The sequence below is a fragment of the Pteronotus mesoamericanus genome, unplaced genomic scaffold (assembly GCF_021234165.1).
Source record: "Pteronotus mesoamericanus isolate MK-2021 breed Mesoamerican mustached bat unplaced genomic scaffold, CSHL_Meso_final scaffold_371, whole genome shotgun sequence".
Classification (NCBI taxonomy): domain Eukaryota; kingdom Metazoa; phylum Chordata; class Mammalia; order Chiroptera; family Mormoopidae; genus Pteronotus; species Pteronotus mesoamericanus.
The window spans coordinates 3909726-3927227 of NW_026555314.1; the positions used below are offsets into that span (position 1 = coordinate 3909726).

General features: G+C 48.9%; 1 protein-coding gene across 1 annotated transcript; it reads left to right on the forward strand.

The window, feature by feature from the left end:
* Positions 1-9996: 9996 nt before the first annotated feature.
* On the forward strand, positions 9997-12990 carry PATE1 (prostate and testis expressed 1). The gene is made up of 5 exons (XM_054592760.1): positions 9997-10048; positions 10335-10371; positions 11075-11115; positions 11617-11733; positions 12821-12990. Exons 1-5 carry the CDS (start codon positions 9997-9999, stop codon positions 12988-12990), a joined length of 417 nt encoding a protein of 138 aa, XP_054448735.1.
* The last annotated feature ends 4512 nt before the right edge of the window (positions 12991-17502 follow it).

The window sequence follows — 17502 nt, forward strand, 5'->3', positions numbered from 1 at the left end:
AAAGACAAGGGAAACAAAAGCAAAAAATAAACAAAATGGACTCCATCAAACTAAAAGGCTTTGGCATAGCAAATGAAACTATGATCAAGACAATAAGGCAACCCACTAAATGGGAAAATATATTTGCAAATCATATATCCTCCAAGGGGTTAATATCCAAAATTGTCCCATTAATTAGTAATGTTGAACATGTTTTCATGTGCCTATTGGTCATCTCTATGTCTTCTTTGGAAAATATTATGCAGGCTGTCTGCCCTTTTTTAAAAATTGAGTTGTTCCTTTTTTGTTGTTAAGTTGTAAGGGTTCTTTATATATATTTTTTATATTAACCCCTTACTTGGAGTTATAGTTTTGTAAGGACAGAGTTTCTGTTTACGATGATGAAACTGCTCTGGACACCTATGGCAGTGAGGGTTAGACAACAACGCGGATGTGCTAATGTCACGGAACTGTGCACTTAAAATGGTAAAAATGGTACATTTTGTCATTTATATCTCACCACAATTTAATCACTAATTGGCATTGTCTTGGTTTTCTGTTACTGCAACATAGAATTCTCCATGATTTAGGAGTTAAATTATAATATCATGGTGAATTATAATGTAGTTATTTCCTATCAGGCGGTTACTATGTATAGTGATATGTTTTATCATTTAGCCTTCACTGCGGCCTCGTGAGGAAGTTTTTATCAGCCCAGTTTGCAGAGGAGAAAATGAAGGCTCAGAAAGCTGAGAGAATGTTCCCAGAGTCCTACGTTGCTAGAAGTCCAGGTCTCTTTGGGTGTGAAGCCTGTGCCTTGCTTTCCTGCTCTGGCTTCCTCGTGGCTGGGCCACTTCATGCCATGTGCTGGGACGCAGGACAGAGGCGGGGCGAGGAGCCCAGGCAAGGAGGCTGTGGGGCGGAGGGGCCAGGGGACTGGGGAGCACTGGCTTATAAAAGTCTGTCTCAGTTTAGCTCATCCCCGTGACATGAGAGCTGCGTGACACCGGGTGAATGATTTCACTCTGCAAGTTTCAGGCTCCCCATCTGTAAGCAGAACCATGATATAAATGAAAGGAGATAAATTTGCCTAGCAAGCAGGAAGAGCAGCAACAGCTTCCACGCATTCACTCACTACTATGTTCCAGGCCCTGTGTCAGGGAGTTCATGATGTGTACCATCTTTTTTCATTGTCCCATGATAACATAAAGGAGGGATATTATTTCTCTTGTACAGAGGAAGACACTTAGAATCAGAGTGGTTGGGTGTCTTCCCAGAGTCCTACGCCAGCGAGTGTCAGAGCGCTGCTGCCTCCCTGGGTCTGCCTGAAGCCAAAGCTTGTGCCCTCCGTTGTCTCCTACTTCAATAGGCCACACAGTTAAGAGGACACGGGGGTGGTGGGGGAGGTAGGAAAGGGAGAGCTCGACAGCAGAGTTGGGGACAGAGCTGGGGAAGGAGACCTGGGCCAAACTTAAGAGTGTGGGGCCGTTAGATTCAAGGGGATGAAGGGAAGGGGAGCTGTGAGCGGACAATGGTGCTGGTGGGGACGGGGGTGGGGGGGGCGCGGTGAGTCACTGCTGGGCAGGCACAGGGCTGCAGGGGGCGGTGAGCGCAGGCAGATGCCCGTCTGCAGCCCTACTCGGCCACTCAGCTGCGCTGCACACTCTGCAGAGTCCACGGACGTCTCTGACCCCAACTTCCTCATCGGCCACAATGGAGATGCTAATCTCACTGCACGGGAGGGTTGATGAGGTGACAGGGAAAGGGTCCTTCCTACCCAGGATTCGGCACACGGGTGATAAAAAATGCCCAACACCTGTGCTTCATATGCACCTGGAAGCTACAGACCCACTTAACCTTCATACCAGCAGCGGAAAGCAGGAGGCGGCTGAGGCAGAGGGAAGCTGAGCCATTGCCCCAGGACCCTGGGGCTGGCAAGGTGGGGTGCTAGGGTTCACACTCAGGCAGTGCGGCGATCTCCTCCGAATACGTGATCTTTAATACTTAAGTTGTGCAATGGCCCAAAACACTTCCTTTCCACTGCCCTCATCACACATCCTGATCCCAAGCAGCCCAAGAAAGCAGAGGACCCTGCCCTGCCAAGGAAGAGCAGGCTCTGTCGGTCGGGTCCTCCTTGTTTCTGGGACCTCCCCAGGCCTGGAACGCCCGAGGCCTGATGGGATCTCGGATCCCATGCATTTGAGAAATGAAACGACGTGGGCACATTTGCCAGGCTCTTCTCTGCCCCGTATCCCTTCCTTCTTATCAGCTCGCTATGGAGACAGCCCAGGAGCTGCCCTGCATCTGGCCTTGTTATTCATTAGAGTTGTTATTGCAGTCCACTCGGGGCCCCCAGTTCCCAGCGCAGCCTCCCCCACTTTCTCATCCCGCCTAGCCTTGGCGTTTGGCCCCAGCCGGAACAGCAGAACCAGACGACAAGGCCTGGTGGGCCTGACTCGGGCCCAGACGCATTTTAAAGTCACACACAGTCCTTCCTCATCCACAGCTCATTTGTCTCGGGCCTCTTGGCTCTAAGAGACAGTGTAGGTGGCAGGTGGGCGCAAAGGCTCTTCCGTACGTAGATGATCTTCAGAAAGGCCAGGCAGGGTGCAGTCAGGGGGAGGTCCCCGAAGTCAGCTGAGTTCTAACCTCCTTGGTTGGATGGAATTGAAGGGAACCTCATCCTTTGCTGACATGCTGTTGCAGTAGCTTTCGTTACAGCAGGAGAATACGCTTTTCTCCTGGTTGGTGACACGTGTATATTCCACACATCTTTTTGGGCAGCCCAGGATGGAATATTGGTAGATGTATGCTGAAGAGGGTAGGAAAATAACAGAGAGGTGCAGGTTAGACACGGGTGGGACAGGGAATATGGCCGAGTGACCAGCCCCTCCCTTCCCGCCTGGCCCCTTAGGCAGAGACTGAGACTTGAGGACCTGTCCACAAAAGGGATGTTCCCCTTCCAAAGCAACTCTCTCCCGCCCTCAACACCCACGTCTTTTTACAGCAAAGGAGCTGTATATCCTTTATGAGGGATTCAGTCACCGGATATCAGAGATGGAGGTCATCCACTAAAACTCAATCATTGTGCAGTTGAGAAATTTCAACTCATTCAAGGAAACTAACACGCCCTAGATCATTGCCTGAGCTCATGCCAGAGCCGACAGGACTAAAAAATTCTCACTCCAGATCTACACTCTTTTTTTTTTTTTTTTTTTTTTGCCAAAGCAAGTCCTAAAGTTCAATCACCCATCCCTCCATTTTCTTGCCCTCCTCCCCATCCCCCCGCCTCACCTCCAGTGAAATGTTTAATATACACTTCTTTGGTCTGGCATGCAAAGTCAGGATATTTGGAATGACAGGAACCTAAATTCTTTCTGCAGTTCTTGCCAACAAATTCATCGCAGGATGTGCAAAGTGGAATTCTCCAAGTGGGGCCTGGACATTAGGCGAGAGCCATGGGGTGAGACCAAGGAGGCCGTGTAGTGGGGGAAGCAGAAGGGGGCTGCCCCGGAGGTGTAGGGATGGAGGCTGGGACCCCGGGCTTCCCAGGCTTCTCTCGTCCCTCCCCTGGGGACCCTCTGCGCACAGCCCAGATCTGTCTCAAGGAACCTGGTTTAGGAGTCATGGGGTCTCCAGGAAGCCCTCTCCCTTCTTTCTGTTTAGGTTCAGCCCATACCTCTGGCTTCTAAAGAGAACACTGAAGTAGGCATTTTACTGCTGGCAAGGCTAGTCGAGGTTGGCAGAGAGAGAAGACCCAGGATCCAGGGGAAAAAGGAAGAGGAGGATCTCCATTCTGAGTTACTTAGTGGAGAGAAAAGGTGATATTGTTCCCTAACTTGTCCACATATAGACCCCTAATGATTCTTTTTTCAAAATATTTATTTATTTACTTATATATTTCTTTTTAGAGAGAGGAGAAGGGAGGAAGAGAGGAAGAGAAACAGCGATGAGTTGCCTCTAAGTATGCATCCCAACTGGGGACCGAACCTACAACCCAGGCCTGAGCCTATGCCGGGAATCGAACCTGCGACCTTTTGCTTTGTGGGACCATGCCCAACCCACTGAACCACACTGTTCAGGGCCCCAGTGATTCTTTATCACCCCTTCCCCTCCCATCATTCCGGGATTGGAGTTCTGTGAAGCTATTGAGCAGCAGGCACAGCTGGTCCCCGGAAAGAGTTTCCATGGAGGGGAAGGGAAGTTGCCGTGGCCGAGGGCTCAGGGGCCTGCATTGGCAAACGCTGCCGGGCAGACTCCGCTCCTCCTCATTGGGACTCCCTAGCACATGGCTCCCTGACCCCATCGCTGCCCGCTTTGGCTCCCTGCCACGGGACTCACCCTCTGCAGAAGGCCAGCACGAAGGCAGGAGGGCTCCTGGGAGCAGGAAGAGCAGGAGCCTGTCCATGTGCTCTGGGAGAAGGATGATGAGGTGGCAAAGCAAGCTCCAGGGAGGGCTCAGAACTGGTGAACGAGACAGCGTGTGGGACCGAGAGGCAGCCGCGGTTTCCTCCCAGCCTCCCGCTCTGTGACTTTGCGTCCTGAGCTCTGAAAGGTGCATTTCATTTACGTGTACTGGGAGGCCCTGCCTCTAAGAGAGTGGGTGTTCTGCTTTCTCTCTCCATTCCAGAGCCAGGGCAGGACCTGGACCAAGAAATTTGCATAGGAAAGAGGTGACAGGCCAGTAACAAGCTCATCCCAGAAAAGACAGGGGTTCTAAGTGAAGCAGAGATGGAGCTACCTTCAGACTCCACATATTCTTTGCTGTTTCAACCCACTCTGTGTGACATTGCCAACTGGTTTACTGAGCCTTCGCACCAGGCTTTGCCTCACAGGCACACAAACACGCGACTCACCTCTGTGTTGCGTTAGATTCCTTGACTCAGCCAAATCACGTGACCCCAGGCTGGTAAAGGGAGTGACCATTCAGGTAGAGGTTAGGAGCCAGCTCACCTCCGATTTTCAGAATGTCTGGTATGAAGGGAGTTAGAGATTACAAATTGTTATCATTCAAGAAATCATGTTTGGCACAGGGACCTAAGGTGTAGCCATATTAGATGGTTCCAGGTGATGCACCAATTACAAGGTAGGGAATGTAAGAGGAATATACTCATTAGTCCCCAGCTGGGAGAAATTGGTGGCAGGAAAAATACAGGAGCGAATTGGCATTTACAGTATTTCACAACAATTTCATTTTACCCAAACAGATTATGTTAAGGAAACCATGGCACCTATTCAAAGGGAAGGCAACTTAAAGATTGCAAACACCCCAATGTGTTTATTCTTTTTTATCCAGCCCTCCCTTCTGAGAACCCATTAAGTCCGCTTGTTTTTCTTTCCCATGTCTCGTGACTAAGTTACATTTGTACCACGTCTGTGGACACAACCCAAGTCTACGCCTTAGCCTCTCTAGCATGGCTGCTAGATCAGAGCTGCTTTTGCTGGTCCTATAGTTAGTTCCCTTGCCCTCTTTTCAAATATTTCCCTCTCGAGGAGGATGAATAAAAAACATTTCTCTTTCTCCCAGAAGACTGTTCTGAAGTCCACTGCTATAGAACCCAGTTCCTTTCAGATAGTTTCACAGCTCAGTCCCCTAATCAGACTAAATTCTCTTCAGAGGAGGAGTCAGTCCTCACCGACGAGAACATCAGAACAATGGCTTGAGGCGGCGGGGCTGGGGGAGCGAGGGCCAGTGTAGCAAATCGCAGGACTTGGCTGAGCCGAATCAAGACCAACAGCATTCTTTCACGAGGGAAAGCACATCAACGTCTAGAAGCGGGAAGCTGTGCCACGGATCGGATTCTTTGCTCACGAAGTCTTTATCTGGTTGTGGTATCCGGGAATGCTGGCTCCGAAAAACCAGTCAGGCCAAATGGAGTCCTCTTCAATTTTCGGGAAGGCTTCCCTGAGCATTAGTGTTACTCCTGTCTGAGATGTTCGACGGGGTTCACTGTGAGATGTTCGATGGGGTTCACTGAATGTGACTTGTGAGAAGGTGTTCAACTACCAAATGAGTATCTTTCAAAGCGTCTTTCTTTCTCCTTGAGTGTCTCTGGCAGCCGGGGTCCTTAGGAACTGCCCTTTACCTGGCACCGTAAGCACCACAGCGAGCGCTCAGGCAACGACTTAAGGAAACGTGTTTGCCAGACTGATGGTTGCCGGAGCCGGGGGTGGGGGGGGGGGGGGGGCCGGGTGCAGCCTAGGGAATGCGGTCAGCGATGCCGTGATAGCTGCATATGGTGGTGCCCAGGGGGGTGTGGACATATGGGGGGGACACACTTCGTAAAGCGTAGGATTGTCTAACCACCATGCTGTGCACCTGAAGCTAATACAAAATAATACTGAATGTAAACTGCAATTAAAAAAAAAAAAAACTCAGCAAGATGCGTTGGCAGTCTTTCTAACAGAGCAGGTGCTTAAAAAAATTATAGTCATTATTGTTATTATCGTCTAAAGAGGAAAAGAACAGTCTCTAAAAAAAAAAAAGCCTCTAGGTTAATTTTGCCCAAAAATCTACACTGTAGAATGACAGGAATTCAAAAGACCCAAAATCTAACCCTCGGAAAGAATAAAAGCATCCACACGGAACCGCAGGGCCTATCCGTTGCACCCCTTCCCTCTCCTTGTAGCTACTACAGTGTCCGAAGCAGCACGCAATCATTTTTTCTACGGCCGGCTCCGCATCCCACGGACGACGGACGCAGAAATGCCGGCGAAGTCCGTGTGCGGCTCCGGGGAGCAGCGGTGACGGGTTCCGTGCCGCCCCATGGCCCCGCCGAGCAGCCGCGGCTGCAAGTCGGCGTCCTGTGTCCTAGCGACACCCTTCCAGGGGCTCCGCCACGGTCAGATAGGCCCTTTGATGGCAGCGGCGGGGCAAGTCACACTGCGTGTCCCGGCCGACCCCGCCCGGCGCCCGCGTCTTTTAGTTCTGGATGGCCCCGCGGCTTTTTCCCCGGGTTCGATCCGATGGAGGCCTTTGAAGAAAAGTCCGAGACTTTGACCCTGGACTGCGTTCTCCTTGGAGCATCAGTCTGCCCACTTCGCAGGTTTTGAAATAGAGGCAAAGGAAAGTTAAGTGATTTGCCAAGGTCAGAAATCGAGGAAGCAGCCCTGGGATTTCAATGGGCCTGCCGACCAGAGCTCATGCAGCATTTTTTTTTTTTTTTAAATTTAACAGTTTAGAGCTATAACTGACAAAATTATAAGATGTTTAAAGTGTACCTCATGGTGATTTGATATACATTGTGCCAGGCTCTTCCTCTCCCCACCCCTACTCTAGTTAATTAACACATCCATCACCTTGCATTTTAATTTTACTTTATTTTATTTTGGCGAGGACACTTAAGTTCTTCTGTCTTAGCAAATTTCAATGATAGAGTACATTGTTTTCAACTATAATCACCATGTTGTACGTTATATCCTTGGACCTTCCATTCCTAGTCAGGGCACAGGCCTGGGTTGCGGGTTCGGTCCCTGGTGGGGTACGTACAAGAGGCAACCGAACGATGTTTCTCTTGCATCGATGTTTCTCTCCCTCTCTCTCCCTCCCTTCCCCTCTCTCTAAAAAACTCAATGAACATGTCCTCAGGTGAGGATAAAAAAATTAAAATAATTTTAGATGTGCATTTATGTCTATACCCTTTTTTGGTATGTGTATTATTTTTCACCAGTAAAAAAATCCCACCTCTGTACACACACACAGGAAATAACAAGGGGGTGTCTCCTTCAGTGAACTGGTCAGGGACGGTCTCTCTGAACTCACAGAGATTATTTTTATAAGCTGACATTTATAAGATTATTTTTATAAGTATAACACGTAAAAATATGTCATAAACTCAACGATATGGAGGGCTATGTCCCACCTCCGGAGGGCTGGCAGTTTGCAAAGAGGTCTCTGAGCATGGCTTTCATGTGCTGTGAGTTCACCTTGGAGAGCAGGCGAGGAGCCCCTAATTTCTCCCTAGCTGAGGTCACCCTTGGAAAGAGCCCTTGAGGTGATAGCTAGGTTTGTTGACAGCATATGAAAAGCACAGGACATTTCACTTGAGATGTAAGCTGCAGCAGGAGCAATGGGTAAGCTCTCGGCTACTTATTCCCCCGTGAATCCTGGACCCAGCTCCCTGGTCGCTTCAATGTCCGTGTTATCTTCTCCAGACCTCAGAATCACAGGAAGGGACCCTCCCGGGACCTGTGGACATTTGGAACAATTCTGAGATTCCCAGGAAATCCTCAGGGGTGGCGAGTCTCAGGGTAGAAAAGGACATACCCAGGTTCCCCAGAGACACTTGCCTATGCTCCTCATTGGATCTGCACATATTGTCAGAAAACTTTGTCTTATCCTTCCAGGGGGTAGAACTTGCCTGGTTTCCACAGGTCCCAGTCACCCAGAGCTGTTCCAGTCAGTCACTTGCATCAGGGAAAAAGGACGAGCTGTTCTGATCTGACCTTCCTTTCAAACCGTGATCCAGAAGAAACTGTTCTTTTTCTGCTGGGTCACTGGCGTATGTCTCACGGGTACGAGGAGAACCTAGGCGCCCAAGGCTATTGGTGCCTCGCAGGAACAGTGGCCAAGGGTCTTCACCTTGCTGACTCACCTCCTCACATGGGGGATCTATCTGAGCGGAGAGCTCCTTCCTCAAGTCCCTGGCCCCACCAGCCTATTCAAAGAGGTCATTTGGAGAAACCGTCTCGATTAGCAATACATTGCAGGACATTTTGCTGTATTTTCCCTGTGGAGAGTAGACATTTCTCTTTAAAAATAATAATAACTAGAAAGCAAATCTCCATGCAAGAAACATCATTTTTATTGTTTTGCCCAACATTGAAGATGCAAAGCAAAACCCTGGCCCACAAGCTAAAGGGCTTCTAATCATGTACATGCAGACATAACTGAACACCGTCCTAGTCACTCTCGGTTGGGCTAAACCTTGGGCTATACTTGCGGTTTGACGGCTCCTGGGGCACCCTGCGCTGGGGGGAGGGGCGTCATGAATAAGGGGGCCGTGCAGACTCAGATGAGGTCTAGAGCCTTTGGCAAAAGGGACTTATTCCTGAAAACTTCTACATCTTGGGTCTGAAATTTATGACCTAAAATTATTTGGGGTGCCCTAAGAGGATAGCAGAGAGGATTAGAGGCGCTGAGAGACAAAACAGAGGGGGACCCAGTTAGAAAATCAGGAATTATGAGCTACTAAGGCTGAGAGTATGAATGGAGGAGAGTTTAGCAGAAAAGTCAGTCAGTAGAACGGGTTCAAACCTAAGCAAGGGCTCCAGGTGGGCCAGTAAAGCTGAGAGAGGGAAGTTTCCTCTTGAGGGGAAGTGGTGTAATGGTATCATAGGAGCGTAGTTAAGGGAGGAGACAGCCTGGCAGGCACAGAGAGAGAGCCTTTCCCCTTTCTCGTGGGCTGCTATCAGCGAGAGAATTAAATATGGAGGAAAGCAGCTTCCTCCTGCGGTCTCATCTGCTACCCCAGGGTTCGCTTCATCCCAGGATGACCAACTGACATGGCAAACTACCCTCCCGTGGGACACCTCTGTCAGCGTCTCTGAGTCTCCCCGCCCCCCATCCCAACCATCTCCCCCTTTCCCCAGAGGTGGACTTTTTTAAGGCTCTGTGCTCAGGCTTCCTTCGCCCTTCCTGCACCCCAGTTATTTGCACTCATATATTCTCTCTGTGTTCACGGGCACCTTGGTGAGGTGACTCCCTATCCTGCCTGCCCAGCCCTGACAGTCTCTCGCGCTCTCCCACCGTGAGGTATGATGGAAAGACATGACATCACAAATCCTGAGAGGTAGGACTGGAACAAATCAGGTCCAGGATTCACCTAGCCAGCCCCTCTCCCCGCATTGGCCAAAAAGAGAAATGACAGAGACACTGTTTTCCCTGGGAGCAGGGGAGCCTTTGAAGGACTTCCACAGTGTCCCCGCCCCCAGCGTCCCTGGGGAAGCCCAACCAGCAGAGGTATAAATAGGCACCTTGCAGCTTCCTCCCCTAACCCACTGCTTTCTCCCTCCCAAATGGACAAGTCCTTCCTGCTGGGTCTCCCCACCCTGCTCTGCTGCTTTAGAGGTGGGTGGCTGCGGTTGACAGCTGGAGGGACGTGTGAAGGGCCCGGAATGGGTGGGGGTTCCCAAGGCACGGGGCCTCCCCCAGGAGCCCTGTGGGGACAGAAGCTGTCATCCTAATGCCGTGCCTTCCACCACAGTGTCCCTGGGAGCTCCACCCAAGCTGCCATCCTCGCTTTAAGGAGAACGTTGGTGGATTGTAGGAATTGAGAGGATTTTCACAGAAGCTGGGGGCGGGGTGGTTGTTAAAATGAGGTCTGAAGACACTGTATCTTTCCCCTTCCCCGCAGTACTCTCTGGGTCATTTTTAGACAGAGAATATTCACAGTGAGTAGAAATGGATCAGTGGTGTGGGAGGGGGGAGGTTAGAGGGCAGAGAGGGGTGGGCCGGGGGGGGCGGGGCGGGGGAGGTGAGGGGCAGGGCAGACATTGGGGATTGAAGGGAACCCAGAGATAGACCCTGAAGTTCATCACTCAGCAACCTCTTCCAACAGGATGGGGCCAGGCTGGGAGCTGATGTTAAGTGTGACAATGTAACAGGAGCAGCAGCTGACCAGGCTTAGGGCGAGTGAATCGAGGCAAGAGAAAGGGCGAGCAAAAGGGGAAATGTTGCCTGTACAGATACTAGCTGGCCAAATCTAAAGTGTAACTAAGGAATTTCCCACGCACCTCCCCGCCTTGTCAGCTTTCAGACGTGCGTTGGTAAGAAAGCCACATGGGGTCAATTAGAAAGAGGATGAGGTTTAACAAGTGTGTTTATCTTTCTCCTTCTGGTCTGTGCTGCTCCCTATAAGAACCGGTAGGGGAGGCTGAGAGGCCAAGAAGAGGTGAAGAGGATTAAAAGGAGGGCAGCGGGGTAGCTGTGCCACGGGATAGGTGATGGGGTTTGGAGGGACAGAAGCGGCCTGGCGTGGCTCCAGCTAAGAACACAGTGTGGGCCCCCACTTTCCGAGGATTTAAAGGGCCTCATGCCGGGGTAAATCTCAGGCAAAACCGCAGATTTGTTTTATGTATTATTTCTCTTTGCCAGTGCAACCCACTACCTTAGTCTGAACAAAAATATTCTTCCTGGTGAGTATGAAGGGGACCTCATCTGATCATCTCAGTCTTGATTTTGTTCCTCTTTTCCTTTCTTTCCCCTCCCATTTCTTTGAGGCTAAAACTTGTGTCAAGCACAAACCCCAGTCCCTCTCTTTGCTTAGGCTGTTTTATTATTTAAAAAATATATACTTTATTTATTTTTAGAGAGAGGGGAAGGGAGGGAGAAAGAAGGCGAGAGAAACATCGATCAGTTGCTTCTCACATGCCCCCCACTGAGAGCCAGTATATGCCCTGACTGGGGCTTGAACCCAGGATCCTGTGGTTCGCAGGCTGACGCTCAATCCACTGAGCCATGCCAGCCAGGGAGGCTTCACCTGTTATAACAGAGGCAGGTGCCATTGCTGAATGGACCTCTGGCAAAGCCACCCAGGCTCCAAGCAGAATCCCAGCCTGAAAGTGGAGATAGGTCCTTTCATGGCCCCTGACATCTGCTCTCACTTCCATTCCCCTACTGTCTGGTCCGAATTATAGAAATTATCCAGTGCAGGATGTGCCACCTCGAGTTTCCAGGAGACCAGTGCTTCAAAGGCAGAGGGATATGCACTGCAGTGGGAGAAGAGGCTTGCATAACTGGGAAGATTTTCAAAAGTAAGTAGTAGGTTGGGGGAAGAACAAAGGGGTCAAAGAAACAGACAGGGACCTGCCAGCTAGACTAAGAAGGGGATGTCACACGCCACTCCAGCAGTCTCTCCTGGAGGGGCTGGGGTCCCTCCTCCCATCGTAGGCCAGAATGACAGCAGATGAGGGTGGTCACTAAAGGGCGGTCTATAGCTGGACAACTGGGACTCTGAGGAACTGGGAGGAAACAGAGGGGAGGAAACAGAGGAGAGGAAACTGGCCAGAGAACAACTGGGCGTGGGAGCAGGGAGGGCAGCTTCTCCTCTCTGTCCCGGACAGGAATTCCTTGCCGGTGGTTTTCAACCTTTGAAATAAAGGGGCGGGAGTGGGGGGTGGGGCAGCAATGGTGTGCCACGGGATAGGTGATGGGGTTTGGAGGGACAGAAGCGGCCTGGCGTGGCTCCAGCTAAGAACACAGTGTGGGCCCCCACTTTCCGAGGATTAAAAGGGCCCCATGCCGGGGTAAATCTCAGGCAAAACCTGAGATTTATGGTTCTGGGTGAGTGAGACAAAACATCGCGATTTTTCTATGCTCCTACCCACTATGCTCAGAGACGCTTTGGCATTTATAACCCTTACTTAAACCAGCGCTGAGTCTCAATGGAAACACCCAGTTCTGGCAATTCCAGAACTGCTGCTGGCAGGGTCTCCCCGCCCCCAATCATTTCTTCCAACTGCCTCTCCCCCCGCTCACTGCCTTTCATTCAGGAAGCTCCCAGCTTGTAACACCACCCACTTCTTCACGTACGAATCCCAGAGCCTTCAATGACACAAGGTGACTTTTATATACAGGGTCTGGCACAGATGAAGCCCCTTTTTTATTACAAAATCTCTTCTGACAAAATCATAAGCAGGTAATTCCATAACATAGCAATAGCACACTCAAGCACACCACGTGACATTGTAGGTGAAATGTTGAAATTAAAACTATAAATGATGACACCCATATCATTACCCTACCGGCCACACGCGGGCGTTACTTCTGCCGGACTGTGTCTGTGCCGACGCCGGCTGGAGAGACGTTCTGTGGCAGCCCTGCTTCCCCTCCCGCCTGCAGATGACGGGAGGCTCTGGTTAATCTTCAGGGGCTGCCTGAAGAACTGTGCTAATGTGGACCACATAAGATGGAGCATCTACCTGGTGAACTTCAGGTGCTGCAGAAGCCACGACCTGTGTAATGAATCGCTAGGCATCACTAGCCCGTCCGAGGCTCCAAACTCTATGTGACAGGGTTGCCGTGGGCTCTCCATCATGATTTCCTAAATAAACACATTTCAAATCAGGAGCCTGTCCTCACCAACACTTGTCATTTTCTGTGTTTGCGGCAGTAGCCACCTTAGTCGGGGTGAACAGGTATCTCATTGTGGTTTTTATGTGATGTTGAACCATTTGCATATCTTCTTTGGAGAAATACCTCCTCAAGTCCTTCTGTCCATTTAAAATCAGCTGGCTGTTCTTGTTGTCACTAGTGTTGTTGGAGTTCTTTATATACCCTGAGTATTTCCCCTTATCAGTTATATGATTTCTCATTCTATGAGTAGTCTTTTCATTTTGTTGATTCTATCTTTCAGTAAACAGAAATTTTTAATTTTGATGTAACCCAGTTTATCTATACTTTTGATGTTAGAGCCAAGGCATCATTGTCAGATCCAGTGTCATGAAGTTTTTCCCTTGTTTCTTTTCAGAGTTTTAGAGTTTTATGTCTTATGTTTAAGTCTTTCATCTATATTGGGTTGGCTTTTTTTCTTCTTATTTATTTATTTTTTTTTAAATGAAATTTATTGGCACAACATTGGTGGATAACATGACATAACTTTCAGGTGTGCAAGGTTGTAATTCGCCTTCAGGGCACGCTGGCGTGCGTTCCCACCTGAAGCCGGTTCCCTTCTGCCTCTATGTATTTGACCTTCTTTATCCACTTTACCCTCTCCCCGCTGCCTGTCCCCTCCAGTAACCACCACTCTGTCTGTATCTTTGCATTTGTTTTTGTTTGTTTTGTTAGTTTGTTACTTTTTGGTCCACATATGAGTAAAATCGTAAGGTTTTTGTCCTTCTCTGTTTCACGTAGCATGAATACTGTCAAGATCCATCCATGTTTTTGCAAAGGGCAACATTTCATCTGGTTGTGGCTGAGTAGTCCTTCGTTGTGTGTACGTACCATGTCTTCTTCGTCCAATCTGTCAGTGGACACGTAATTTGTTTCTATGTCTTGGATGTTGTAAATAATGTTGCAGTGTACCTAGGGATACACATATTCTCGAGAATAATTGCTTTCAGATTTTTCTGGTAAATAAAGGATTATTGGCCTGGAAGACTATTCTGGACCTGAGTCTAGAACAAGTGTACTTGCTCAGGGTCTGGCCCCCTTTATGGTTCCCTCTGCTTCTCATTTGCATCGATATAAATATATGTTTGCTAAACGTGAGGAACAGGCATGTACTTCAGTGGGACCAAGAGAGTCAGGTGGTGACGGGTATTGTAACAGAGGGCAATACGGGGATCAGAATCTCCTGGAGACCTAAGATAGGACACATAACAGGATGGGCTCAGGAAGATTGGACCTGGAGGCCGGTGTGGATATGATAAAATCTGGGGGCTTGGCCTCAGTGGTTTCCACACTTCAAGCTTAGCTACAAATATGTGTCCATCAGACTCCATCTGCCTGTATGGCTCTCTGGCTCTCTGTTCTTCTTCCTGCTACCGGTTGCCTCCTTGCCATGTACATTGTGTCTGTTTTCTAATTTGAAGCTTCCTCGTAGTGTTTAATTTTGACCTGCTTGAGGCACTCACCGTACATCACAGTAAGTCTTCTGTGAATGATTTCATTATTGGAACCCAGGCTGCCAGTATCGCCAGTCTGCCCGCGTGAACTAATTAACCAACCTTGGATGGGAGACTCTTACTGCATGTTCTATCTCAGGATGCTGAAGCCGTTAAAGTATTTTCAGGATGCTAAAGTATAGTATAATATACACCCTAAGAGTATACAATTTGGGGGGAAATACTAGCATACGTATTATGCAAATGTTTTAAAATTAATCTGTATATTCAAGCATTTTATTCTGTTTGTTAAAATACAGCATGGTAGAAACTAGGAAGCAATCATAAGCCTGGATATCCACAGGGACACTACTAAAACAGAGGATAATATTCTACAGCAAAAGTGAAGCAATGGTTCACGTAGATTCTAACCCACAGAGAGTTTACCATGGAAAAAGAAAATTAAACCTAACGTAGGTGAATACTAATTTAGGGATTAATTTTGATCATTTCATGGCCTAATAGTGTTGTTAGGAAAATGGTAGTGAAGTTCTGACACCGATCTCTCTTTGGCATCATCTATCGCAGGGCTGTGTAATAGATCAAAAACACGCAGCCTCCTATCAATGCACTGGATGAAAGATAATATTTAAATTTTTTGAGGACTGGGGGAGTGGAGACCTACAGCGAGCCAGGAGACCAAGTGGTTGGCCAACGCTCAGCCAAGTGCCCCTCCTGATACACCATATTTTGCCATTTATAATGCGCAACCATGTTTTGTGTGTGTTATACATGGAATTATATAACCATGGTGTGTAATTATTATACCCATGTATAAAGCGCATCCTTATTTTTCCCTCAAAAATTTGGGCGAAAATTGCACATTATACATGGCAAAATATGGTACTTGGCTTTGGCTATGAGAACAAGATGAACAGAAACATGGTCACTGGGGGGAATGTGGTCAGGAGTAGCTGTGGTTGGAACAGTTTCCTAAAACAGTGGCAGGCACCGAGCCTCTCACGTTCAGTGCGTTGACTGTTGCTTTCACGGAAGTTAGCATTTCTAATCCCGCATTGACTTTCTGAAGTCCCTGTTCGCTCAGCCCCGCCCTAGCCCGCACCAAATACCTCCTCCTCTACCGTCCTCTCAGATAGTCCTAACATCTCCTCTGGTTTCATGTCCCAGTTTCTATCCAGCCTGCTTTCTCCTGATCTTCCCTCAGAAGCTGTGCCAGAAGAAAACACTTCGTTCCCCTGGCCAGAAATTTCAGCACTCTGACCTCAGCCCAGGTATAGCCTCAGAGCTTAGGGGCCAGAAAAGATCGCCAGGAGGTGCCAGGTGGTAAAGACAGCGGGGTCCAGCCAGAAAGCAGACAGGGGGTGTTAGTGGCCTATGGGTTTACTCTTTCCTGTGAGTGGAAGCGCTGACACAGGAGAGAGGGTGCTTCCGTGGGTGGATCCGCTGGCTTAGAGCAGAGAGTGGGGTCTGGGTGCTTAGAAAATGGGAGAGGATGTTGCCATCGGGTAGGGGAAGGGCAAGGTGACTGAGAGATGGGATTTAGGAGGCTCAGGTTCAGAGTAACTGTCAGGTTTTTCTTGGTGGGTGAACAGCGAGGGTGTTCGCTGAGCTCTGTTACTAGGCCTGAGTGTGACTGGGTCCATCGCTACATTTCTGGTGGCCACCGCCTGGGGGAACATCCAGGGAGCACATAGAGATCCCGGGAAGTTCAAGTTAAATGTCTAGAGACTTTCCCTTGTGTCTCCTCTTCATTTCTATAGTCTCCAACTCTTGGAGATTTGCTGGTAACCCACAGGAGTCCTTCTGGATGTTCTACCCCCTGGGAGTAGGTAGCGTGTTTTAGGCTGTGGGGGAGGGAAGACAAGGGCATTTGGTGGAAAAGGTTGAGGGGCAGCTTCCATGGAGGGTCAGGGTTCTTGGGAGACAGTCTGTCCTCCCCCCAAGTCTAAGTCAAGCAAAAGTCTTCAAGTGTTACTGCGCTGTGACGGGAACTTATCAATTATTTTCTGAAGACCCCAGATTACTTGAACTCCCATAATAACTTCTACTAGTTGGGAAGTCAAAAACTTCCTCCTTCGTATTGCAGTTAGCAAGGAGGACCAGGAACTCCACAAAGGGAAATAGAGAGCTTCCCTCTCTGGGGGAGGGAAGAGAAGGCAGTGCCCCTGATCAGGAAGTCTCCAGATACCGCTCCTAAACCGCCATCAAAATTTCTATGCCTTGGCTGCTTCTGCCTCGCCTTTCCTGCCCTCTCTTCCTGGTAGTGCCTTTGTTTTCTCATCCAGCGACATCCTTTTTCACACTAATCTTGATTGGAGGATCAACAGATCTGGATAAGAATAGTTCTTTTATCTCTACATTGTGGCCAGGTGTGAAGGCTCCTATGTTTATCCTAGATTACTTGGCTTCTGTCTCCATTTGCACAGAGGCTATTTAAGATCACAAACATCTTATCATTTAGACAAGCTACTTACATGAACGTGAAGCTGGAACTTCTTGGGAGGTTTTCAATGCATCGGGTAAAGGAAAGACATAGAGGCCATATACAGTTTGACAAAGTTTATGTATCTATGTTACCAGACTGAAGGGGCTCATTTGTTTGCATACATCAAAGCCCAGTAAGATGTGAACAGGAGTTGTCAGGACAAATTCCCCCAAATCCCAACCCAGAGGACAAGGATAAGGTATGGTCCCAGAATTCTCCGTATTAGCTTGGGATTATTTTGACCCAAGTCTTTGCATTGCCATACAGGAGATAATAAGGAAAAAAAATTAAACCCTACCCTATTCATGGCATCACCAGCAAAAGGAAGCCAACCCCTGCCCGATGTGAGCAACAAGATTTGCAAAAATTCAGTCTGATCCATAGTCAATGAGACTCAGCTACCCGTCACTACTTCTGCTTCTGATTGCTCTTCTTTCAACTACCAGCTGGCTTCCTCTCTCTCTCCCGTTGTT